Genomic DNA, 27,409 nt, shown 5'->3' on the forward strand with positions numbered 1-27,409 from the left:
CGGACTGGTTATTTACGTCCTGATATTAATTGAACGAGAGAAAGAAAGCATACCATTCATCCAATTTTTAGGAGGTTGAAAATGGAAGGCAGTTCTGTAAACTTGATTATGAAGATGATCAGAAGAAAACTTGAAAACCTGAGTGGTAATAAAAATTAAAAACAACCCAAGAAAACCTAAACCCATTGCAGAGATCTTCATTGGCGGTCTCAGTTTCGGGTCAAACAAACACTACCCACACCAACAACTGTATAAATTCCTACATATGCTAAATAATAAAAACTATATACAATCTCTTTGTCATATCATATGAATTTAGTCTGACATTCAAAATTGGATTTATACATAATTTTTGGAAAAAAATTAATTTAAAAGTACTGTCTGTATATAAATTTATTGTTAGAGAAAAATGATAATAATATGGGAAAGCCAACTTGTCTATTAAAAATTTGTTTCAAGTGTAGGTTTTTGTTTTCTGACTCAGTGGTCAGGGTCGTTTTATATTGAAACCAAACCCCACTGTGGATGGAGAAAGAAAGAAAGAAAGGTATTTGCTGATTAGTACAAGAAACAAAATGTTTTTAAATGTCAGCACAATTATTATTTTTTGTAGTCATCAAGAACCATTACATACGAATCTCTGGGGTAAAAGTATATATTTCTCTAAACCCGTCTCCCAATGATAATTTCGTTTTCGTTTTTTTATCTTTCCAATGTGAAAAAAGAAATCATTTTACTTGCATCATATATATATATATATGTATAATACATATATATACATATATATATATATATGCTTGTGTGCAAGACTGCTGTGACAAGATCATTATTTATATGTACGCCCTCCAAAAAATTATTATTTAGAACGTACCTTTCTATTTCTTTATTTATATATATATATATATTTGATTAGAAAAGAAGATTATTCAATACAATTTTTGAAATTTTTATTAAGATTGAATTTTATTTAAATTTCAATTGAATATAAATAGAAATTCAATACAAATATAATAAAAAAATTAAAAAAAAAAATTAACTACAATTCCAAATCAATGCCATATCAATTTAAGCTGCGTTTTGTAATTTATTTCTTAATTATAAGTGATGATACAAATTCGTTCTTATTTAGAATTGAAGACATTTGATAAAATTGACTCCATAAAGATTAAGTCTATGAATTATGACTCAATTTTTTACAACAGTTTAACCCCAAGAGGCTGAACTTTTAAACTCGGTAACTTTTTGTGAGATTTTACCATTTGAATTACCATGTGGTAAATAAACTACAAGCACGTTACTAACATCTACACTCCAGTGTATTCATTTCATGACAATTTCAATCTCATCACAGAAGGTCCAGAAAATTACACAAAGCATAAATTCAACTTCAAGCACAATCAATATCATCTAGAAAGCAGAATTTCTTGCATCCATGACAACAATATTTCATTGAAAACCATTAGCTCCAGTTCTTCATGACATATTACAGAGGCAAATTAGATATCCTATACATCCATTCTTATAGTGAATAATGTGCATATCAATCAGCCAATTCACTCAATCAGGATCTTTCGATAGTATATAACGAGTTCCTGATAAAGGAAGTTTGACTTCAAGTGTCTCGTACGAAATAACAAAACCCTGCACTAAAGAAAAAATAGGCATTCCCATTCGCAATGACTGCACTACAACCAACAACCTCTCATCTCCTAAACAACCAAACCCAACACCAGTTGGAAAGAAACAAATATAAGCCCCACTACTGTTTTTTAAGGATAATAGAAAAAGGAAAGGGCATTGCGTCCACAAATACATCAGCACTTATTTAATCAGTTTAAATGTTACTACCAGACAACGGACCTCCCCTTTTAGCAAGAGTTTCAGGATTCATCAACCTTTGAGCAGAACTTACAAATCATGGCCATATTTTTTGAAAAACAGAAGTCATGCAGAGCTTATGAGAACAAATAATGGCTTGTCTCCTAATCGCTCCCGACCCTGAAAGTCAAAGCCAAAAAAAAAAGCACACAAGAAATGACATTAATTTTACAAATAGGAAGCAAGAGAAATGTTTGTGCTTGCTTCACAGAAGGAAGAACCAGGAACATGTCAACGCATGACAGTATGAGGTCCCATAAACTGAGCAATTGAGCGGGGAACTATTGATCTTAGTTTTTTATTTATCTATGTAAATTAAACTTATTTTGAAACGCCAGTTACCAGAGGAGCAATTTCACATGTTTTAGAACATCAAATTCAATAAGATAGAACAAATAACTCTTTAACAGCATGGCCTTCCAAGGAATCAAAACTTAAAACCAGTTACTAATATGCAAATTTACTTCCCTCTTGTATTTACTTGGACAACTTTACTGTTATTTGACACTTCCGGCGCAAAATGAGGACAAAGCCTAAAAGAGATCCCTCCATATCTTACTACAACTATACAACCCATCTGATAACTTTGTCATCATATTTTATTGCAATAAATCGAAAGCGATGAGTATCATTTATAGATGCATAAACTCTTCGGAGAGTATTATGTTTTTCATCATCATTTTGTGGGCAAAGTGCAAGTCCTTCATGTTCATAGAGAAGTTTCATGCATATATCATGCATGAAGCAGAGGAATAGAATTGCACATGTCCTCACCCTCTTCTCTTCTCTTCTTTTTGTACGACTACATATCCACACATTTCACTATCAAGATCTACATGCAATCATCTACTATTACATTTAAAATTATGCTTCTAACCATAAATCTAACAAATGCACATTGCAAAATATTTTTAATTACTAATTCGTTCAATCTTTTTTTTGAAATAAAAAATGTAAGGTATGATATTTACAAGGTATTAAGGAGGTACCACCCATTTATAAAAGATTTACAATTGTGTTTAACACATCAGTGACTTTTCCAGAATTCTCGACCTTATAAATGTCATGTCCCAAAATAAATAATTTAAAAGAATGAAATTATTTATCCCTTATCTTTGACATCTCACCCTTAATAGCCTCAAAACGCTACTATTCCTTTCTTTCCGTAAAACTCAGAAAATAGTAAGTGGAATACTAATTAGCTCAACCTAGAGTAATTGGTTTTTGATGAGCTGTGGTTTGGAAATGGGTCAACCATGAAAAAGCCAAAACACCGAAATGAAAATCAATTTCACAACTTGGTAAAAGTGAAGCTGTGTCACAAACCAGACTGAAAACTGAAGTACGAAATTAGAGGCAAACCTTTAGCTCTGCCAATTCCATAAGACAAGCGCACTCAACAACATCCACACCAACTCGCTCTGTACAAATAATTAATGTGGTGAGAACAGATGTAATCTAAAGGCAAGAACAGGAACAACGAGCAATTCTAAAGACAAAACAGCAAAGTAAGTTTCACCCGAGAACTCTACTTGAAGGGTGGGATTTAGATTGTAACTAAGCACAGTCAATCCTAAATATGCAGGGGAAAAGACAAATAAGAAATGGATACGCATGTCATATAAGACAAGATTTTATGAATTACCAAGGAGTTTGATTGCAGCACACAAGGTACCACCAGTAGCAATGAGGTCATCAATCACTAGAGCGCGCTCTCCTGGTTCAACAGCACCGACATGCATCTCTATTTTGTCTGTTCCATACTCCAAGGAGTACTCTTCGGAAATAACCTTCCCTGATAAGAAAATCAATTATTTAGATATAATAATTTTTGTTAAGTCATATTCACTCCCTTTCTGCAGTTTCTTAACGTTCACAATCAGACTGAACTTTAAATGGTGGGATTTGAGTGGGGTCTCCATCCCTTTAGCAGAATGTCATTTTTGTAGATTTTTTTCATTCTTGATCCATGAACCTAATTTTTGTCCTTCAAGACTACATGATATATACATCTTGTTGCATAAAAATACATCATTCAGCAAGAGACATAGATACAGTCTTATCTCAAAAATAGAAAATTTCAGAAAAGTTAAAAACAAAAAGAGAGACAAAACCAGATATTATGTTCTTCCAGTTCTCTCTATATCATGTAAGAACTCAAAAACCAGCAACCTATGCAGTTCATCAGGAGCCCAAGAAAAAAAAAAGGTAGAGATGCTGATATACCAGGCAACTTGTTGGGCTTCCTCATTGGCACAAATTTTGCCCCAATAGCCAATGCAATAGGAGGACCAAATATAAAGCCTCTGGCTTCAATACCTGCATTTTGCCATAAACATCAGATTAAATGCCAAATATCTGATATCCCGATCTCCCAGCTCCTTAATTTCTTTGACTTCGGACTAGAAATGAGAAACTCAAAATTGCAGAAGATGCACAGATAACCTCTCCAAGAAATAATACAAAATTCATAATTTTGCTCATAACATTCTCTTTCTCTCACAAGCAGCAAAACCATTAATTTACTCCACAAACAAGTAAAGCTCCTCCAAGGATAAAATTTAACTTTTTTTACCCCATGATCTTGCAAGAGATTAAATTACCTGAGAATAAAAAATTGATAGAACGGTTGTTCTATCAAATTATATCAGCACATAAAAATCTAATATCCCAATAACTTCCTATTAGGTCAATTTTAAACATTGTTTCGTCCGAGGCCAGACAGACACGAAATAATATCAGAATCCAACAATGAAACTTAAAAGAGTTTAACATAACAGGACATGGGAAATATAAGAGAACTACCTGCAACAACAGAGATATCCTTCCCTTTATACCTCTCGACAAACAAATCAATGGTATCCCTAAAAGCTTTTACATCGAGAAGCAACGTCGTTATATCTTGGAACAGGATCCCTGCCAAACGCATTGGCATAATTAACACATACATCGCCATAACAGCAACGATCAGTGAAACACTAAACGATATAACCGATAAAAATAACCTACACCGATATAACAAGACAAAAGACGCAAGTAGAAAAAGTGAACCTTAGCCAATCAATCTGCGATGGAAAACTAACCGCAATGAACAACAAAGAAATCCTACCTGGCTTAGGGAAGTCGGGGATGACTCGAATTGCAGACGAGATTCTGGCAAGTCGAGGGTCTTGTCCATCTTCAGCCGCCATTTGTCGATCTTCCGCCGCGTCACCGCCCACTACTAAACTCAACTCAGACCAGCAAGTCAGACACACGAATGTAAGAGATTGATGACGGGAAGATTTTACAGAAAGAAGTTCACCAATCGTATCAAAAAGACTATTGTGACCAAATTGCCCAGATTAGTATGATAAATTTCAATGTGTTTTTACTAAAATGCACCTTCACCTACCAGGATCCAAAGGCGGGAAATTACCAGAGGAATGGAGACAAGGGAGGACACTGCGGTAATTTTGAAGCCGAAGCGTGCGTAACTGAGCGGGAGACCGAGCGGCGATCGAGACAGAGAACGGAGCAGTGAAAAGAGGAAGATATGATATATGTGAATGAAATAGAAACAGAGATTGTTGCATTCTTCCCTCTCTGACAAAAGAGGGAAATCAATTTCGGAAAGCGCTGGTTGGGATAAACCCTAATTTTGGATTTAATTGACCGAAAGTAAGGGTAATACGGTCAAATCATTCTCAAAATAATGACTGGAATCTCTAGCGGTCTGTCTGCCTTTTGAGTGCCAGTAACCTGCATGTTCCATGCTTTCAGGCGATCATTTTTTTTTTTTAATTAAAAAGATTAAATTTAATCTAATTTATTAGTTTCAATAATTACTTTTAGCTTAGTATTAATTTTTTAATGCAAACCCACTCAAATTTTTAGACGTGTCCAAACACAAAGCTCGTGAATTTAATGGTTGGACTGTGAGTATTCGTGATTAAACTATAATAAATTACTAGTATTAATTTAATCTAATTTAATGGTAATACCCATGAGTTTATTTATTGCAAGTATTCGTGATTAAACTATAATAAATAATTATCGCAAATTAACCCAGAACTCCACTTTTTTTTTTCTTTTTGTATCTTTTAAATAAAATTGTTAAGTTTTTACCATTTTATATTCATACTATTAATACATGTAATTATTATCTAATATATGCTAATAAACTTTATGAAATCAAATTTGATATATATTCTTGATATAGAAAGTAAATCTTAGTTGTCAAATATAATAATTATGATTACGATTAAATTATATCAATTATAAATAATCAATCTCTTCTTTCGGTGATTCTCAAATCTTATCTTCTTCAATTAAAGTCTACTGTTACCATTGGACGATAATTTTGAAAATTCAATTAACACACATGTCTTTCATTTTTTGTTTTGAACTTGTGCACGTGCGAAAAGGGATCTCATCTGTCTATAAAATATAGAACTCGTAAGACTTTGATTTCTTCCAATATTATTCGATCAAATTAATTTAAGACTGAAATATACATAAATTTATTATGTAAGCAGTAATTTCACATTGCTGCTCAAATAATTCCATAAATTTTCCTCTGACTATGATTTTATTTTATTAATTAGATTGGAAATAGAAGGTACATGTAATTAAATTTTAAATATAAATTTAGCTTATAGTAATATTCTGATAATTTAAATATCGGAATAATACAATAACAAATAAAATTTAAAGTAAATTTAAGTTTGAATCTATTATATATTTGATACAATACATAATTGTTTGATTTCAATTATTATGGAACCATTATCATTGTAATTAATTAGTTAACAACTGCCAAAGCTTTTGAATTATTATGCACGTTATTTAATTTAATTTTATGTTTATTTTATTCTACATTATTAATTATATTGGACTTAGTGCAAGATATTTTAGTTTAATGTCCCTTATACTTGATAATATTGAAGGAGTATAGAACATTAGGTTAGCTATTTAATTGGAATAGATTAATTTATGATATTTAATTTAATAAAATCACTTATTTGATTTATTAGTATATTAATAATGTTACAATAATCAAAATTATAATTGGTTGGTAATTTTTGGTTCTTCGTTGCACTTTGGTCTTTACTAGTACGTCCATGTGTTGTGTGATTTTTAACAACTTATTATAATTAATGTTATAAGAGTTTATTGATTCAGGATGTGCACGAAGAACTCTTAATTATTTTTAATTTATTTTTATAATTAAAAAATATGAAGTAATATTTTTTTATTCTTAAAAAAATGGAGTATATCCAATTAGTTGGAGGAGCAATCCATCTTCAAAATGTCTTTTGTCAGTTTCTCCCTTGGCAACCATTATTTACAAGGCTTCTTATGAGTATATAAATAACTCAATATAATGGATAAGGATAATAATTTTATATCAAATATTTGGTTCCATTTTAATATTTTTAAGTAAATTAATATAATGGAATTAATCTATTAGTTAGAATATTAATCTCACAGAGCATGTGAATTCGGTATATGATTGTATGCTTATTTGTGTAGAATAGCTAATTTAAAAAAATTTATAATATAAATTAACTTTTAGTAACACGTCTTTGTGAATTATTTTCATTATAATTTCAGTTATTTATCGATATTTTTGTATATTATTGGTTATTTTATATTTTTAAGATAAATTATTAAATTAATTTTCAAAATTTAACACTTATTATAATTAAATTTTTTAAATTATAATTTAGTCACTGATGTTTTTTATTTTTTAATGTATAGTTTATTTTTATTATTTACTGAAAAAAGAAAATAATTATGATATGTTTGAATTATTTAAAATTTAATTAAATAAAAATATTAATTTAATACTTTAAATAGTTAATTAAATGAATAGATATGAGAATTTTTATTAATATATTAAATTTAATTAATTATTTTAGTTTTTTCTAATTATAATGAGAAAATATTAGACATTAAAATGTAATAAATACACTAATTTAATATTTTATTTAAAAAATTATATATTTATACTCGTAAATTTGATTGATATAATTTAAAAATATTTTCTTATAATTTTTTAAAAATAATTTAAAAAATAAGATTCACGAATAGATGTAATTGAGATATTTTGATCGCCTAATTTGTTTTTTGTTTTTTTAAATATATATATATAAAAAGGAAGAAAATAAAAATAAAAATAAAAATAAAAACAAAAACAAAACGGTCCGTATTGCGGAATGAACGGACGGATTCACGCACGTGTTAAAAATAGAAAGTAAGAAGTAGAAATCTTAGGATGGAAACGGAAACCCCCCAGTGCGTGAATCTCAAACTCAATTTGTGAATTGTGGTTTCCTTGTAGAAAATGCAGCCACTCGCAACTTCACCCAATTCGTTGTATCTTCGTGTATAGCAAACTTAATTATAAAGTCACACGTGCAAAATTTTGAAGTGTGAAAAAGTTTGAAAGTCAATCGGCTTAGGTCTTAAGTTTCTCATATTTGTGGAGAAGCATAAAATAAACCTACTCATCAGTAATAATAATTCATATACATTTACATATACGTGTTTTTTTTATAATAAAAATTAATATATATTTTATTAATTAAATAAAAATCTGACAATATATGACATAATAAAATGGAAAAAATAGGACCCCGTGTATATATATATATATATTTTTTTACATATGACAACGAGTATTATGTAAATTTAAATATGATCGATACAAATAAATTATAAATTTAAATAAAAATAAAATTTAGGTTTAATTGAAAATACAAGTATAAACTGAATATGTAAATATATTATTAAAATTAAGAATTAAATGAAAATATAATATATTTTTACTAAATGAAGCTTATTAGCCGGAGATATATGTGTGTGTGTATATATATACATTATGGAATGTCATTTTTAGTTTGAGATTGATTGATGGTTGTAAAACCCCACTGCACCGCCTTCGCTGGATCAGATTCCTAACATTTTGACACAACGAAGGAAAAGGATAAGAAAAAAAGAAAGAAGACTTATTTTTTTTTATTTTTTAAAGTTCATAATAGTTATTCTTATAATTATTATAAAATATTTATTTTATTTAAAAAAACATAATAAATTTGATTAAATATAATTTAATTTAATTTCTGCAATCTCATAAATAAATAAATTAATTAAATTTTTTAATCTAACTAAATAAAATATTATAAATTAATTATTGTATGTTCATAATACATTCATAATAATATTTGTTTCGTTTAAGAATAAAATGAATTTGTTGAAATGTAACATAACTCACACAGTGCAATCTAACCAACATATTAGTAAATTAAATTTTTTAATTTAATTTAATTACATATTATAAGTAAGTTGTTATAAGTTTGTAATATATTTATAAAATAATAAATGTAACACCCAGTTCTAAAAATGTAGTCCTATATAATTTTACATTAATAAAATAATATTTAAATAATTTAATTTTTATTCTATTTTATTTTTGATGAAATTTTTTGAGAAAAAATAAATTTAGGGAAGAAATTGAAAATAATTTTTTAAAAAATAGGTGAAATTGTGAATAAGGGAGAAACAGGGGGGTAGAATCGTATAAAGGGAAAATATGATCACGTGGGACGGCCACATCAACAGCACGGCGAGTCAGAACACGCCACGTGGCGGACACACTGACTCTGGCTCCACACGGGCGATCCGACGACCCAAATCGCATCTCACGTACATGAACGACCCATATGTGTTTTTTCTTCAGATGCGATCGGACAGATGAAATTGATTGCGATGAATAGTTCAGATTCACACACATGATCGGCCTAAACAAGCAACGATGGGACGACTCTCATCGCTCTACGTCGACGCGGACGAACGGCCAGGATCAGAGGGAATAGAGGTTTAAAACCTCTCTTCAGTCGGCCCTAAAATCGTAAGTGACAACCCTGACCATAGAAGAAGAATGAAGGCGACCAAAGGAAAAACCAACTGTCGGAGGGACACCGTCACTTCCACCCCAAGACCACCACCACCGTCGGTGCCGAAAGAGGTAAAATTTTTCTCTTACCACTCGAAATTGAATTCCGAGCCACACCCATATCGGAGTAAAAAGGGCAGTGGGTGAGTCAGAAAATACGAGTGGACCTTGGTTAAGCTGCCACTACTGTAATCCGAAAATCCCTCCAATAACCCCCTTCTCGATTCCCATTCCCAGCAGTTTTTTGACCATTTTGTTTCTCGTCCCTTTATGTGCAGGTTAGTCGAAGGAAAACCTTGATCGCAAAGGAGGAACGACAAAGCCGCTGCACCTGGAGACTTTTCCGCTAGTAAGGTTTTGGTTTTTACCTTTTTCGGCAAATAGAGGCCATCTAACTTGGTTTTTTACAAGTTTTCATGTAAAACCGGTCAAAATTGGCCTAAACCGGCTGAAAATGGCCAGGTCGTGAGGAACCACTAGCATGGGTGGCTGAGCCGGCACCAGAGCATGGTGCTGCCGCCGCGCCGAAATTTTAAATTGGCCGGAAAAGTTTAAAAATACTTATTTTGGTCACTTGAGGTGTTTTTAGATACATGACGAGTATTTTTAATTTCTACAGGAACAATTCAAGAAACTCGGAGACTGCTAGGAGGTGCAGTGAGAAGTACGGTGTTTCAAACATCGATTCGGGATAAGAATCCCTCGTCTTTTTTTCCGTTCTGGTAAATTTAAACTTAATAATCAATAACATTGTGTTTTGTAAAAATTAGAAAAAAAAACTCTAAAATTAATTACAGATCACTAGTGGATGCTAAATTGGTCAATGTATAATTGCCCCTAAATTATTCGTGTTACCTATTTATTTTCTTATACTGCCTAAATTGGTTATTGTTACATCGTGCGTTTTAAATTATTAATTTTAATTATTTTCTCGTTTATTGATTGCCTAACCGTTATTTTTATACGTGGACTGATTTAAAATAAATGCCCTAATTATATTTCTTAATTGTTAAAATATAAATTTACATTGTAATGCCCAAATTTAATTTAATATAAATTAAATTAATTTGTAATTGTAATTTTTTAATTTTAATTTAATGTAAAAATGAAGAAAATTTGATGGATGATGAAATTGGAAACAATTTTAGAAAAAAGTTGTGAAAATTTAAGTTATGGGTGTATTTTAAAAAGAAAAATAAAAAACTGGAGGTCAAAATACAATTTATAAAAATTTTACCACGTAGGATGCTCGGTCAGCAGCCTGGACAAACTAGAACGCGACGCGTGGCAGCGGACGTTGACGTTGTGCCATGCAGGCGATCCGCATGTGCGCGATCGAACGGCCCAGATCCGTTCCCACACGCACGGACGGCCTAGATGCGTTCCCTCCCCAAACACGATCGAATGGTCAGTTTTAAATACGATCAATGGTTCAGATCCACTTCCTATTTGAACGCGATCAGACGACCCTAATTAGATCGCGATGAACGATCTAGATTCACTCCCTATTTAATCACGATCGGACGATCTAAATCAAACGCGATGAACATTCTAAATTAAATTGGGACGGATATAAATAACCCTCTTCACACCAAACCCTAACCCTAGCTGCCAGACTCCTCTCTCGCCGGAGAAGAAGAACCAGCTGCCGGGAAGGAAGCTGCTGCCACTCGCCGCTGCGCCGGAGCCCTTTCTGACTGGCAAAAGAGATAAAAAAAAATTTCTTTACTCGAAATTCAATTTTAAACACCCCATGACCAAACTGGAATAAAAAGACTGGCAAACTGGCCGAAAATCGAGGGTAAAGCCCGACAACACCACTGCAGAGAATTGAAAAAACTGCTTCTGATGAGGCCCTTCCTGATTCCCGTTCTGCGTAATTTTTCTACCATTGTGATCACTGTTTCCTTCTCTACATGTTGACCCGAGCAAAACACCCAACCGCAAAGTGAACCGGCAGAGCTGCCACACCCGGGAGCCCCGCTGCCGGTGAGTTTCATTTTTTTTTGGTTAACCGAAACCCTTTAACTTATTTTCTCCAATGGATTAATACAAAATCAGTCGAAAATAGCCGACCGAGGCAGTGTCGTCGCCGAAGCATGGTGGAGCCGCCGTGCCGAAATTCTAAAATTGGCAAAAAATGGGTCTTGAGTCTGATTTTAATTTTTGAGACATTTATAGATACTTATAGCGCGTTTTAATTTCTGAAAAAAAATTGAGGGAACCCCGGGACCGCCAGTAGGCGCAGTCAACAGCTTAGCTTTTCGAAAATCAAATTGAAAAAAATCTTTCACTCTATTCTCTGTTATGGAATTGAAGTCAAATAAAAAATCAATACAGTGTTTTGTGTAATTTAGAAAATATTCATAATTAATTACGGGTTACTAATAAAGTAAGAACCGAAAATTATTTTCTGTTGTTTCTATTAATTATTTTTACGATTTGAATGCATGATAGTATTTGATTGATTGATTTTATTGTTTTGAATGCATGTATTATTTGTTTTGTATGGTTACAGTTGAATTGGGGAATTGGAGGCTAAGGGTAAACGGAAAATTTTGTGATCAAGTGAGTGGATGAAAACGACCTTACTGGATATCCTGGAAGCTGGTGAACAGACCGGATACATAGGAAACCCTACCGTAAACGTTGTCTCATATCGAATGGAGTATTGAAACTTGATAATTTGGCACTCATACTGAATGAGCTACGGGGATGACCCGTTTTATCATCATACCATACGGGATATTGAGGTTTAATAATTTGACACTTATACCACACGGGGTATAGGAATGGCCTGCTAATTGAGAATATTAAATGAAAAGGTTCACGCATAGTAGAGACATCTATATGGACCCCCACAGATATCAGCAGACTGATGAAAAATGGCAGTTGTTGTTTTGATTAATTGAATATGAAATTATAATATGCACATGTTACCGATTGCATATAAAATCATGATAAGTGTTATGTTATGTGTTCTATAGGTTATTTTAGTAAATCTCGCTACGGTAAGTGGACGGTAAATGATTTTATTATTGATAAATGAATTTGCTTAATTAAGTGCTCTACTAGTTGTTTTAATTTCTCTACCAACCTTCATTTCTATATCGGTGAGTAGTGTGATATTCTTATTTGGATAGTGTAGCTCATTTATTATTTAACCATTTCAGATAAAGAGGACTAAGATCCATAACCCGATCCACAAGAAGGTTGCGAGTAGGATGCTAGTTTAATTTATTTTACGCTTATTTCTTTATTTTTTTTGTACTTCTTCAAAAGGATAATTCTCATAGCACTATTCGGTATTTTAAGTTCTTGTATAAGGAATGTAACATTAACTATTTATTTCACTTTCGCGCTTAATTCATAATTTATTTCCTTTGGTATTTTCGGGGTCGTTACATACATTATATGCTTAAATGTCGTTCTATTGATTTGTAAATGTGAACTGAGCTATTGGTATGCGATTGATGATTGATTGATGACGTAAATTTATATATGAAAAACTTATTGGGTACTCTGAGAAATGGTGGACGGATCTGGTACATAAGAAAAATCTTACTGTGGACATTATCTCAGTCAAATGGAGCTGAGAAGTCCCATACTGGAAAGGGTTGGGAGGTATAGTTTATCTTCATATCGGACGAGATATTGAGGCGGTGGTATGTTTTACACTCATTATCAGACGGGGTATGAGGACCACCAGTTGATTAATAAATTAGATATTGGATTCACGTGTAGGAAAATATCCCTATTGACCCCCAAGGGCACTGATAGACAAGTAAGTTTTAGAAACTCATAAAAGTAAGTATGAAACTACGTTTTTATATTAAACAAATTTATTTAAAAAAGACAAATGGCTCCATTGATTGTTTTATAATTTTTTTTCAACATTTGATTTTTCTTATCGGTGTTGTAACGCTCGAAAAATTGGGAAATTTTGGTTATTTTATTATTAATTATTTTTATTAAGTTTTTAAAAAAAAGAGTGCCACGTCAGCAGACCCAGTCAGCAGTCCTGGCCAACCAGGACCTGCCACGTGACAAGACCACGTCGACCGGGGACGGGCCACGTTGGCGATCCGCGTACGCACGATCGGACGGCCCAGATCAAGCGTGCGCACGGACGGCCCAGATGCAATCGCACGGACGGCCCAGATTAAATCAAAATGGACGGCTGAGATCAAAAGGCAAAAGGGTATAAATAAAACCCCCACACCTGACCACAAAAACCCTAGCCGCCTGCCCTCGCCGGAGAAGACAAACCAGACGCCGGAGAAGCCGGTCGCCGCCACCCGCCGCCGCACCGGGGAGATTTCCAACCGCCGATCGAGGTAAATTTCATACCCCCGACTCGTTTTTCCACGCTGATTTCCCCTGTGGCCAAATCGGAGCTAAAATCCTAGCCAGAAAACACGGCCAAAACCCAGCGGCGCCGCCGTGCCCCTCCTCGGTTTTTGCCTCCGATGAGGCCCTTTCCGGCCTCCGTTTGATGCAATTTTTATATCACCGTGATCACCATTCTTTTCTCTACAAGTTGATCGAAGCCGAATCACCAAAACACGAACCTCACCGAAGAGCCGTCGCACCCGAGAGCACCGCCGCCGGTAAGCTTCGGTTTTTCGTAATTTTTTTGGCCCCCTGAGGGCCCTAGGGTTGTTTCATCGCAGGGACCGATGCAAGTGTGGTCGAATTCGGCCGAAAACGGTCGAAAACGGCTAACCCGAGGCGAATCGCCGCCGGAGCACGGCGGAGCCGCTGTGCCGGAATTGCGACATTGGCCAAAAAGGGTCCCTGGGCCTAATTTTGGATTTTTTGGAACACGTGCAGGTACCGGTAGTGCGTTTCAGTTCCCCAGAAAAAATTCAGGGAAAATTAAGGACAGGCTGTAGGCGCACTGTGAAGCCGTGTTCGGATCCCGAAATGAGTAAGGACCCCTCACCCTATTTCCTATCACGGTATTAAAGTTCAATACTGATAAAACGGTATTTCTTGAATCAACGAATGTGTGAAATTGCTTAAGGTCGCTAATGGAGCCCGAGTCTAGTGTGTTTGTCGGTTAACTGTTATTTGGCATATTTTACAGTTTTAAATGCAGTATGAGGTCTGGAGTTTTTATTTCATTGTTTCGCGTGCATATTTTACTGTTTTATTAATTATGGGTTGAATGACTGAGAAACCGATGCTGTATGTTGTCTTGTTTGGCATAAATTACTGTTTGCTTGTTTGTATGTAAATTGATGATGCTGATTGAGGAAAAGGGGAATGAAAGATATGTAAATTGATAATTGTATAATGTGGTCAGGCTGACTAGATATCCTGGGAGATGGTGGACGGACCGGGTCCGTAGGGAACCCTACCGGGATTGTGGTCTCTCATACCGGACGGGGTATAGAGACTTTATGTGTTTTGGCGCCCATACCGGATGGGGTATGGGGACGGCCCGTTTCACCCTCATACCGGACGGGGTAATGAGGTTTATAATTTTGGCGCCCATACCGGACGGGGTATGAGGACGACCCGTTTCACCCTCATATCGGACGGGGTAATGAGGTTTATAGTTTTGGCGCCCATACCGGACGGGGTATGGGGACGGCCCTGGAATCTGATTTCAAGTGTTAAGGGTTAACGGGTAGCGGGACCCCTATGGATCCCCATGGATACTAGTGGGCTGGTAAATGAGAAAAATATGTTGTGTAATGATTGAATTACAAAATGCGTGATAAGTATTATGTTATACAGTTTATATGATTTCTTGATGATGATAATGTTATTGCTTTCGTATATTATTTTATGAATTTCACCGAGGTAAGTGGATGGTAAAGGATTTATTATTGATAAAAGGATTTATTGTAAATTATGCTCCATTGGTCTTTTTATGTTTTCTACCCACCTTTACCTCCGTGACGGTGAGATATCGTGATGTCTTTACTGAGCTAGTGTAGCTCATTCCTTATTTAATTATTTCAGATCAGGAAGACATTGTTCCCGAGCCCGTTCCGCAGGAGGACGACGAAGGGGACGCCTAAAGACTCCATAGTCATATTCATAGCTTTTACTTTCGAGTTTCTCCTTTAGTTAGTTTGATCTTTTACATTTTATGAGCACGTTTTTGGTTTCAGTGTAAGGGATGTTAATCGAAATTTTGACTTCGCTTCCGCATTTGATATTTTTAATACACATTTCATTTTAAATTTCTGGGGCCGTTACAGGTGTTAAGTGTGATATTTTTACTGAGCTAGTGTAGTTCATTTCTCTATTTAACTATTTCAAATTAAAAAGATTAAGATTCAGATCCTGAATAGGAGGAGAGTTGCAAATAAAGATTACCTCCCGGATTCCATCAGAGTTGTCCAGCAGAAGTTAACCCCATAAGATTTTTATTTCTTTTTATTTTTAACTATTTATTTCGTTACTATGAGTTCCTATAGAGGGACGTTCTCGTACCTCTATTAAGCATTCTGATGTACTGTGTAATGAATGTAATCTCTAAATTCTAAATTGATTTCGCTTATAGTTGATATAATTCAATATTTTTATTTTCTTAAATTTTAGACAATTACAATAAATCATATATTTTTAATAAAATTTAAACTCAGTAATTTTTTAACATAACATGAAAGTGTTAATCATTAAAAACAATTACTTTTAACACCAACATATGGTTATAAAGATTAAGTGGGAACATATAAATTTGTTAGCATGAGGGTAAGTGGAAACATGGTATTTGGTTTCCTTGACATTAGTGATTTAACACACACCAATGCCCATACAATCTCCTCCACTACCACTACTACTTCCTCCTGCCTTCCAATTAAAAAGCCACTCACTAACTAATATCCACCGATTATTTACAATTCTACTTTCTCTACCAATCATTTTCTTAAATAACTATAATTTTTTTTTTAAAAAAAAATCAAAATTAAATCTCTCCACGTGACGTGGCACCTAATTATAGCTTCTTATATGTATATATATTAATGAAATAAAAAAGCATACCTCGTGGTGTTGTAAGCAACTCTGCCTTCTTTTTTCAACGAATCTGCCAACCAACCAAACAACACCTAATTTGTTAACTACCAAGTCGGTCGTCTCCCAAATTTGTTAACTGTATTTTCTTTAAATAATTTTTTAAGAATGAAAACTATACCTTAGCTGCAATTTTGTCAATGGACATCGGGCTAAATCAAGAATGGGCTGTTCCGTCCAAACTCACTTTGAGAATCTAAAACGTAACGTTTTATTAAATTTACAGAGACACTAATGGAGTACAAATATATTTTGTGACAAATAATAAAGTAGAAATAAAAAAAATTATGTAATTTAATATATAGAAAACTTGTATTAGGTAAATGTTGAAATTGAATTTAAAATATTAAAAATAATAATTAAACGAAGTCGGTCCTCTCCTAAATAGGAAAGGTCCACGTAGTTACTATTTCAACTCCCTCCAAAGGACTCCTCCTTCCCCATGGTTCTCCTATTAAAACCGCGTTTGTTCAACCCGAAATGTATATACAAAAAAATGAAATTACGAGTGTGTTCATATTTGACTTGGCAAACAGTCCAATTTCAATGTAGTTCTCTCAGTCATCACCTTCTTTTTTTTAAAGAGTACACTTAAAAAGACTGAAGAAGTTTAAGAAGTTGGTCCCACACTGCTCTACTATTCTATGTTTGACCGAGCTCCCCACCGAGTCAACTCACTACTCACTACTCACCCCTCACCCTCTTGCCCACCATTCACTCCCCCTGGTTTCCATTTATTTTTTAAAATTAAAAAAACTATTAAATTCCCACCACTTGTCACGCAACTTCCTTCTCCTTCCTTCCCCATCACTACTCCCCCTTATAAAACTCTCTTCCTTACTTCTCCCCCACTATCACTCAACTCTCAATTCAGGTACTTAACAATCTCTCTTCAGATCAGAACCTTGAAGAATTCATCCATGGCGTTAGAAGCTCTTAACTCACCTACTACGCCTTCTCCTCATCCTTTCCCCTTCGAAGAACCCGCTAATCTCCACTGCCTTGAGTCATGGACCAAACGCAAGCGCTCCAAACGACCCCGTTTCGACCATATCCCAACAGAGGAAGAGTACCTTGCTCTCTGTCTCATCATGCTCGCTCAAGGTGGTGCTGCTGCTACTGCACCATCTCCGGCTTCCACCAGGACTGTCGACTCCCACCGCCAGCGCTCCCCGATTCCGTCTGTGCCAGTAGCGGCTGCGGAGGAGAAGGTTAGCTACAGATGTAGTGTCTGTAACAAGGCTTTTCCTTCTTACCAAGCTCTCGGCGGTCACAAGGCTAGTCACAGGAAACTAGCAGCCGGAGCCGATGACGGTCAGTCAACTTCCACAACCACCACAACCTCTGCAACTACCATGGCCGGTACTGGTAAATCGCACGAGTGCTCCATCTGCCACAAGTCCTTTCCCACCGGCCAGGCTCTCGGTGGTCACAAGCGCTGCCACTACGACGGCGGTGCCGCCAACAGCGCCGTGACTTCCTCCGAGGGCGTCGGGTCGACCAACAACGTCAGTCACGGCCACGTCAGCCACCGCGACTTTGACCTCAATCTCCCTCCTCGGCCGAATTTCTTCATTTCCAGAGACGTCGATGAAGTGATCAGCCCCATGCCGATCAAGAAACCCCGCCTACTGATTGCAACCACCAACACCGAATCCTCTCAAGAAGCTCATCAGTGAATTAATTTGTCATTAGGTTAATGAATTTAGGCAAATCGGAGACTGATTTCCGCGCAGAATTTGTTATTTTTCTTTTCATATTTAAATTTTTTAGGGGTGGCAGCGAAATTTTTCCTGTACATATAGGACTGTGCTAGCAAATTATCAGAATTTTTATTCTGATTCAATTAAATTGATTTATTCTATTTTTCTCTTCCTCTCTTCAGTTTTAACTTCATTGAATGTTCTTTTCCGATAAATTTTTCTCCTGCTCATGATTACGATCAGCTCACGAGTTCCAGATCTTAACGAGTGTAGTAAGAGAAGTACTAAAGTGCGCCGGATGCAATGATGAGTTGGTTAACCTGCGCAACAAGAAAGGCCATCACGTTGAGCACGCAGGTCAGATCAGCCGCGTGAGTTTGTTATGCTTGAAGTTGTGGCCATTTTGCGCGTGACACACAGTGTACTCCACAGCTTGAAACGTATAATTTATTTTTATTTATTTATTATTAGAAAATTAAATTTTAAAAGATTGTTTTTTTTTTTTTTTAACTGTTAGTACGAAAAACCAAAGATACAGTTCATGGGATTCACGCTTATGGGCCTTTTTTTTTCCCCCCCACCTCTTATGATAAGTTTGAGTTTTTTGTATCTTCATATTTTTTAATTATATAAACAATAAATAATTTTATTAATTAAAAAATAAATCGGACTTCCATTATTTAATATTAAAAAAATTAAAAAAGGATGACGAGGATTGAAATGAAACGAAATGTTCCTGTTCGGGATAAGATTAAGAAGAGAACGAACGAGATTGGATTAACTTACGGTTTGTTTGGGACACTGTTTTCACATGGAAGAGATTAGCATGGCACGTGGCTTTTGGCTAAGATGCAAAAGCTCAAATTTCTTTTGGATGCTGTCTCTGCTGATGTGTCATCCTCTGATTGGCCCAGATCAGCAAACTAGTGCTGTAATTGCCTTATTATACGGAAGTGATTCATGATTTCGTAGCTTCGTCATTAACACGTGTTATTTGTCTTTTTGTGAGGGATTCAAAGCGTTCAATAAATTCATGGATGTATAACAGTTTTTCCCATTGATCTCTAATCTTGTTAAATTGTTAATTTCCTTTTTTTTTTTTTTTAACTCGCTTTTTTTTATTTTATTTTTAAATAAAAATATTATGTATAAGACTAAAAATCTATATCAACAATCAACTTATGGTTAAAAGTTACCAACTCGTCAATCCACTAAATATACATTTTAATTTATTAAACCAATTTAAGTTAAATAAATATGAGCTAACGAAATTAATTCCCATACCAAATTAGAGTATTTGATATTGTTAGAACTATATTGTATATTCTAAATTTATAATTTTAATATTTCGTAATATATTTTTTTATAAATAAAAATAAGATTCGTCAATGTAAAAAGAAAATATTTGATGAACAAAAACAAACCCACATGAAAATTTCACTTAAAAATAAATTATAATTATTTCAGATTTTCAATATGGAAGCAATGTTTAACTATCCAAAACATTAAAACACACATGGTACAAATAATTTACTTATTTCAAATATGTATTTCTTAAAGGTAAACATAAATAATGAAGTGTAACTGCATACGTGTATATATATATATGTGTGTGTGTATATAAATATAATCATAAATTACACGCTACCCGGTAAGAATTCATTTGATGGGGAAGGTTCCCAAAAATTTGTTGGTTCTCAAATATTTTATACGACAAAATTTGGGAAGTTTCAATGTAGGAATACTTGTAACAATTGATATTTACGCATCCTCCCCATTCTTACAAGATGTTTTATTTGAGCGTATATATCAGTATGGGATCATATTTTATTAATAATATAATAAAAATTTTGTGGAATATAATTTTTATCAATAAAAAATATGAAAAATATCTTATTCATTTTTAACTCTATTACGGTGATAAGTTTAATAGAAAGTTAAATGTAAATTTGTACTTGGGACAAATTTATCTTGCACTTTATAGAATTAAATTTATATAATATAAACTAAACCAAGACCTAATAAATTATGGGCTTTGCTTCAACTGTTTCAAGGAGAGATTATAACCAAATGGGCTAGACCCACATTCACCGCCAATACGGCAGAACTGAAAAAACTAAATTGATGATAATAATAATAAATATATTTGAATGCTTAAATAAATTTTAATTAAAAAAATTGGTAGTAAATATGAGCGGGAGAAAATAAGCTAACGAGAATAGAAGTAATTATGAAAGATAATTTTATTTTGCTTAACATAACAAACAACATTTTACATTTTCTGTAAAAAAATATAATTAAATTAATTTTGTAAGTAAAAAAATTAAATTATAATCAAATCTATTTACGTTGGAGTGTAAACAACAAATATATTACAATATGATATGAAAAGTTAAAAATGCTGAAATCAATTTTTTTTTTTAAATTGACATCATAAGTTAAATTTTTGAACAATTATCACATTTTAAAAAATAAATAAATGTTTAAATAATAAAACTTATTTATCTACTAAAAGAAATGTAATAGCCTAGATATAGGAGGGAGGATGGACGGTTCAGATTAGATGGGTATTCAACGGTCTGGATTTGAGGTTAGGCTGAGTATAAAAATGGGGTCGGGCTGAGAAGAAAAAGGGCATAAAACAGAGAGAGAGAGAGAGGAAACAAAGGGAAGGGGAGGATGGGGAGTGCGCGAGGAAGAGAAGGAACCGAGTAGGACGAGAGACGATCGACCGAAAGTTTATGGGAAGGGGTGAGGCTGCAGTAGAGTTTGTGAGACAAAAGGAGTATGGAAGCGAGATATAAGAAGAATTTGGAATTTCAAACTTAATTAGGGCAATACACTGTGAAATCTTGTGTTGCAGGTTAGCTAAGGTGCACCGAGATAGGGAGACAGAAGTATGTGAGGTGTATTAGACGAAGAGGTGTGATGGAAGGTCGAAGCCTGAGGGAGAGAGAGAGAACATGTTGTCTGAGTTGTAGGGATGAGTACAGTTCTAGTAGGTAGGAATATACCGTATGTGCGAGAGAGAGAGGTGGAAAAGACTCAGGATTAGTGTTGTGTAGGCTGGAACAGAGCATTTGAAAGAGGAATCGGTGTGTAACCGAAAGGTGAGGGGAGTTAAGAAACAAATTATATTTGGCTTGATATGGACGGCTAGACAATTCTCAGCTTTCAGTTTCATTCAACTTAATTTTTAGTTTGCAAGGATGATACATTTATAGAGCTCAGCAGCTCTTTACAGTGATTCAAAGATACATACACTCCACAAGAAAACAATAAACATTTACTGTCGATCAACAAGAAAAAACCCAGAAAATATACGCAGCTTTAACGGTTTTCAGTGAGGGATGATTGTGTTTTTCTAAAAGGACGATTGCACTCCACTTGTCGGCCATGCATATTTTGTCTAGGAGTTGTAAGATGGGTTGGCATGCTAATTGAGACATTTTACTGACCTGGACAAGTTGGCACACTTATCTTCTTGAGTTAACTGTTGATAGTTCTTCTCCGAATGATCAGTGTTCTTTACATTTCCCCTCAAACTTGTCAAGGGAAGCGGTTGGTGAACCCGTCCAAGTTTTTTCCTGAAATATTTAACCTGTGTTTGTGACAGAAGCTTGGTGAAGCAATCGACGATCTGATCACATGAGGGCACGTATCTGATGTTGAGAGCTCATTTTATCACTTTGTCACGAATGAAGTGAATGTCAACTTCAATATGTTTGGTTCGCGAATGAAAGACATGATTGCTTGCAAGGGTCGTGGCGCTCATATTGTCGCACTAGGCTATTGGAATTTATGAAATGATGATGTTTATCTCTTTGAGTAAGGACTCCAGCCAGGTGACTTCACAAGATTGGTGGGCTAGGGCCCTGTACTTATATTCGGCACTTGACTTTGACACAACGTTCTGCTTATTTGAACTCCAGGAGACCAAGTTCTCTCCAAGATAGACGCAGTAGCCCGAGGTCGAGCCGCGATGATCCTTTGAGCAAGCCCAGTCTGCATCCAAATACCCCACAATGTCCAGTATGTCGCTGGATTTAATGTGGAGACCGACATTAGTCGTTCTTTTTAGATATTAAGAACTCTTTTCAAGGCTTTCATGTGAAGATCAGTTGGTTTTTGCATGAATCGGCTAAGTTTGTTGATAATGAACGATATATCTGGTCTTATGTGAGTTAGATATTGAAGAGATCCTATCATTTTTTGATAGGGAGTTAAATCTGTCAGTTCTTCTCCTTCTTCAGTAGACAAGTTGCCAATTACTGTCGGTGTCGGGCGTGGTTTAGCAAAGTACATGTTGCTTCTTTTAAGGAGTTCTTCAGTGTATTTTGTTTGAGTAAGGAATAGACTAGTGTCATCCCGTGTTGTTTTGATGCCGAGGAAGAGATGAATGTCTTCGAGATCTTTTAGTGCAGATAAATTATGAAGTTAGTTGATGGCACTTAGCATTTTCTCTGGTTTGTTCCCTGTAACAATTATATCATCAACATAGATCAGTATGAAGATTTTGGTTGTCTCTATAAGAAAGAAAAAGAGAGATGTGTCTGTTTGTGAGCTCTTGAAGCCCCATTCGAGCAGTGAGGATTTGAGTTTATCAAACCATGCTCTTAGAGCTTGCTTGAGTCCATAAAGTGTTTTGTTGGGTTGACAAACATAGTTAGGGTGTTTGGGATCTTCGAAACCTTCAGGCTGCTTAATAAAAACCGTCTCTCTTAGTTCTCTATTTAGGAAGACATTGTTCACATCCAACAATTTGATGTTCCACTTGTTTGTTACTGCTAGAATCAGAATCACTTGAAGTGTTGATGTCTTAATTACCGGATTAAAGGTTTCATGGAAGTCTATCACGGGTGTTTGATGAAAACCCTTTGCCATTAATCTAGCTTTACATTGTTGAAAGCTTCCATCGGCATTAGTCTTAATTTTGTAAACCCATTTGTTGCCAACTAGGTTCATTTTCGGATGATGAGGAGCCAACTTCCATGTCTGATTATTTCTGAGGGCAGACATTTCTTCTTTCATAACCGATTTTTAGTGGGGAATTCTGGTAGCTTCTATGATCGAAGTAACTGTTATAAGATTTCTTACCATGACTGCTCTAAATAGTTGGAAGTCTTGTGGCTGGTTCCTTGGTCTAAATAATCCAGCTTGAGCTCTTATCATCATTTGATGTCTTGGAGCTTCTGTTAAGGTATTTTCTGTTTGTACTCTCTATTCTTCTTGCTCTGTTAGTGTTATGCTCTGACTAGGAGGAGACACCGATTCTTCTTCCAACATATTGTCACTGGTTGAAGAATCTCTTGGTGAGTGTTGCGGTGAGGACTCTGCCATAGAGGAGGATGCTGGTGTTAGAGTTTATGCGAGGTCTTGTTTGCTCGTGCTCCTTAGGAAAGGTAAGGCTGATAAAGGGTTGGAAGATATATTGAGCCAGGAGGGTAATGTGATTCTAGAGACAATTTTGGGTTGGTGTGTTTTCACAAAGCCATGGTAACAGGGGAATTTAAGTTCATTGAAGACTACATTTATGGATACATATATCTTACCAGTGGAGCTAAGACATTTGTACCCTTTGTGAAGAGAACTGTAACCAAGAAAAAAATATTTTGTTGAATAGAAAGTGAGCTTGTGATTCTGGTATGATTCTAGACAAGGAAAACAGGCACACCCAAAAGTCTTTAGCTGTTTGTAGTTAGGTTTTTTGTGGTATAGCTTTTCAAGTGGCGATGATTGATTCAAGATTGATATAGGCATTCTATTAATCAAGAATATGATTGTTTCAAAAGTATCGAATGAGTATTTGAGTGGCACTCTTGAGTCGTCAAGGAGGGTGAGACTGGTTTCGACTATATGCCGATGTTTTTTTTCAACCCGTCCGTTTTAAGCCGATGAGTAGGGACATGAATATCTAATTTTAATTCTATTACTTTGAAGAGTCTGGGCCAAGCCAATAAACTCTCTTCCTATGTCTGATTGAAGACACTTTATTTTCTTTCCAAATTGGGTTTCTATTTGGTGTTTGAACAAGGTGAAGACTTGATAAACTTCTTATTTTTCTTTGAGCGGATAAAGCCAAGTGAATTCGACTATAATTGTCAATGAAAATCACATAATATCTATGGCCTGAAGGTGAAGAGAGAGCAGATGATCCCCAAACATCAGTATGAACAACTTCGAATGGTGTTTTTGCATGTGACAAAGACAGAGAGTAAGGAATAAGATGGGACTTGCCCAGTTGACACGCATCACAAAAGATATTTTTATTAAACTTAAATGGTTCATTACATGAGTTTAAGATGACAGATAAGGTTTTTGAAGATGGATGTCCGAGTTTTCTATGCCACATCAGTGTTCTTAATTAAGGGGTTTGGACATTTTTGCTAATGATCAAAGCTTAACAGGGAGGATGATAAAGTGAAGTCCGTTTCGAGGAGCCCAAGCAATATAAGCCATCTTTAAGCTTCCCTAGCAGCAGCACTTTGCCTGTGGTTTTATCCTTCACAAGACAAGAAGATGAGTTAAAGATAACTTCAACATTATTAGAGGAGGTAAGTTGAGAAACACTTAGTAAATTCTTATTGATTTTTGGTACATGTAGCACTTTGTTTAGAGTTAATCTTTCATTTCTGGGAGTATAAATGTTTACCTTACCGATGTGTCTGATAGGGATTTTTTTACCGTTTCCAATAATGAGACTTTTACTTCATTTATATGATTGTTTCGACTATAGTATGTTTGCATCTCCTGTTACATGGTTGTTAGCACCACTGTCTGGATACCAAACTGGGTCTTCAAGGTTGTCTTCGGTAGTGGCCGAAAAGGCTGAGCTTTGATAGGCCTTTGGGGAGTTCTCTGGAATGACTCCCATGTAGCTATTGTCTAACGATAATAGCAATGAGTGACAATGTGTCCAATTTTGCCACATATTTGGCATATTGGTATGAAGTTTTCGTTGTTTCTTCCTCTTCTGGTCTTGTGACAACCTCCTCTATTAAAAGGGTTGTTGCGTCATCCTCTTCTGTTAATCGATTGAGATGGTGGGCTCTGATGGGTTCCACTGCTCCTGAAAATGAAAAAATTTACTGAGGGTCGTCCGAGGTTTAGGATGGCCGTTGTTGTGTTGAGTTGTTTCAGCCGTCTTTCATAGTTGAGCAGTCGAGATTAAAGTTCGATCCAACTTATGCTTTCATTTTCCTTGATTTGACACACGAGTGGGTTGTATTAAGGGGAATATAAGACAACAAGAACTTGAGAAGTGAGATCTTATAGTGTTACAGGGTGTCCTACTTGTGCAAGGTTGTCTTCTATTCCTTTGATGAATTTTAGGTATTTTTCCATCTTCAAGTTCCCCTTTTGCATTTTGACGAATTCTCTCTTGTAATAGATTATATTTGCTCATGTTTTTACTGCGAAGAGATCCCAGATGGCATCCCATAGGACTTTTGATGTTGAGTGCCCCATCAATTTGAAGGCTATGTTTGTTTCACTCGATCTGTAAAGCCAACATAGTAATATCTAATCCTGTGCAAACCAGTCTTCAAATTCTGGATTCACTATGGTTTCGACTTTAGTGCTTCTTTTTACAACTCTTTCTGTGTATTTTAGTGGGCTAAATTTGGCACCGGTGAGGAAACCTTCGATTTTGTTTCCTATGATAATTGGAAGCACCAAAATTTTTCAAATGAGGTAGTTATCATTATTAAGGTTCAGAGTACACACAGAGCTCATCGAGCTGCTAGGTAAAGTTTGAATTTTTTGAGGTGTTGGGTTGAAGGTTGAGAAGTTGTTGTTTTCTCCTGTCATTTGCTACCTCTGATACCAAGTTAAGAAACAGATTATATTTGGTTTGATATGGAAGGCTGGACAATTCTCAGTTTTCAGTTTCATTCAACTTAATTTTTGGTTTACAAGGATGATACATTTATAGAACTCAACAACTCTTTACAATGATTCAAAGATACACACACTCTATAAGAAAACAACAAATATTTACTGTCGATCAACATAGAAAAACCCTAAAAATATACGTAGCTTTAATAGTTTTAAATGAGGGACGATTGTGTTCTTCCAATAGGACGATTGCATTTCAATTGTCTGCCATGCTTGTTTTGTCTGAGAGCTGCAAGATGAGTTGGCGTGCTGACTGGGACCTTTTCCTGACCTGGATAAGTTGGCACACTTGTCTTCTTGAGTTGGCTGTTGACAATTGTTCTCTAAGTGATCAGTATTCTTTACAAGAGGAATGTGAGTTATGTACACACTGGATGTATAAGTGTGCCGGTATAGCTCGCAGTGGGTATATGTATAGGTGCATGGGTGTGTGAGGCTATTTGGCCAATGTTTGTAGGTTTTTGTGTGTCAGTACAACGATTGGTGGTTCGCAGTATATGTATGTATAGGTGCGTAGGTGTATCAGACCATTTTGCCTATGCTTGCAGGTTCTAGTGTGCTGGTGTGATGAACAGTGGCGCACGGTGTGTATGGCCACTCAATAGTCGACAAGGCACTCACTTGCTCAGGTGCGTATGAGGCTGTTAGCCGATATTAGTAGATTTCGAAGTGGCCATTCAGTGGTCGTTTGATACTAAGATAATGATGTATATGATGTTATGGTGTATTGGTGCATGGGGCTGTTTGGTGGCCGACATTTGTGATTGCAGTTGCTGTTGGAGTGAGACCCTCGATGCACCAATGGTGTGTATGTGTGGTCTCTATGGGTCGGTGTTGGCAAGTTGGAATATGTGAGACTGGTTGGTTGTATTGGAAGATTATATGCGTGAGTGTATTGACTGGTGGATTAGTATTGAATTAGTGTGGTACTAGGGTCAAAAGTATGGAATGTTTTCACGTT

The 27,409-nt window shown here is 35.2% G+C and overlaps 2 protein-coding genes across 4 annotated transcripts; one reads left to right on the forward strand and one right to left on the reverse strand.

Moving 5' to 3' along the window:
* Positions 1-1,420: 1,420 nt before the first annotated feature.
* On the reverse strand, positions 1,421-5,512 carry APT1 (adenine phosphoribosyl transferase 1). Of its 3 annotated transcripts, none has more exons than XM_022056905.2 (7): positions 5,273-5,512; positions 4,988-5,101; positions 4,684-4,794; positions 4,105-4,197; positions 3,524-3,673; positions 3,241-3,299; positions 1,421-1,998 (listed from the first exon to the last, which is right to left on the reverse strand). In XM_022056905.2, the coding sequence occupies exons 1-7, from the start codon at positions 5,451-5,453 to the stop codon at positions 1,945-1,947; spliced, it is 762 nt and encodes a 253-aa protein (XP_021912597.1). In that variant the 5' UTR covers positions 5,454-5,512; the 3' UTR covers positions 1,421-1,944. The 3 variants fall into 3 exon arrangements, with proteins under 3 accessions (XP_021912597.1, XP_021912598.1, XP_088077530.1); XM_022056906.2 differs by having other exon boundaries at positions 5,297-5,511; XM_088221404.1 differs by lacking the exon at positions 5,273-5,512 and having other exon boundaries at positions 4,988-5,195.
* A 12,171-nt stretch (positions 5,513-17,683) lies between these two features.
* STZ (salt tolerance zinc finger) lies at positions 17,684-18,713 on the forward strand. Its single transcript, XM_022056910.2, has one exon. The coding sequence runs from the start codon at positions 17,770-17,772 to the stop codon at positions 18,526-18,528; it is 759 nt and encodes a 252-aa protein (XP_021912602.1). The 5' UTR covers positions 17,684-17,769; the 3' UTR covers positions 18,529-18,713.
* The last annotated feature ends 8,696 nt before the right edge of the window (positions 18,714-27,409 follow it).

Source organism: Carica papaya, chromosome 1 (genome assembly GCF_054855325.1).
Source record: "Carica papaya isolate Zhongbai chromosome 1, ASM5485532v1, whole genome shotgun sequence".
In the NCBI taxonomy this organism is placed as follows: Eukaryota; Viridiplantae; Streptophyta; class Magnoliopsida; order Brassicales; family Caricaceae; genus Carica; species Carica papaya.

Bases quoted from the DNA above. Each gene is read 5' to 3' on its own strand.
- APT1 (XM_022056905.2), bottom strand. From the start codon at position 5,453: ATGCAACAATCTCTGTTTCTATTTCATTCACATATATCATATCTTCCT. The intron at 5,102-5,272 runs GTAGGTGAAGGT...AGTTGAGTTTAG, and splicing joins TTTCCCGCCTTTGGATCCTG to TAGTGGGCGGTGACGCGGCG. The intron at 4,795-4,987 runs GTAGGATTTCTT...TGCGTTTGGCAG, and splicing joins CCCCGACTTCCCTAAGCCAG to GGATCCTGTTCCAAGATATA.
- STZ (XM_022056910.2), top strand. From the start codon at position 17,770: ATGGCGTTAGAAGCTCTTAACTCACCTACTACGCCTTCTCCTCATCCT.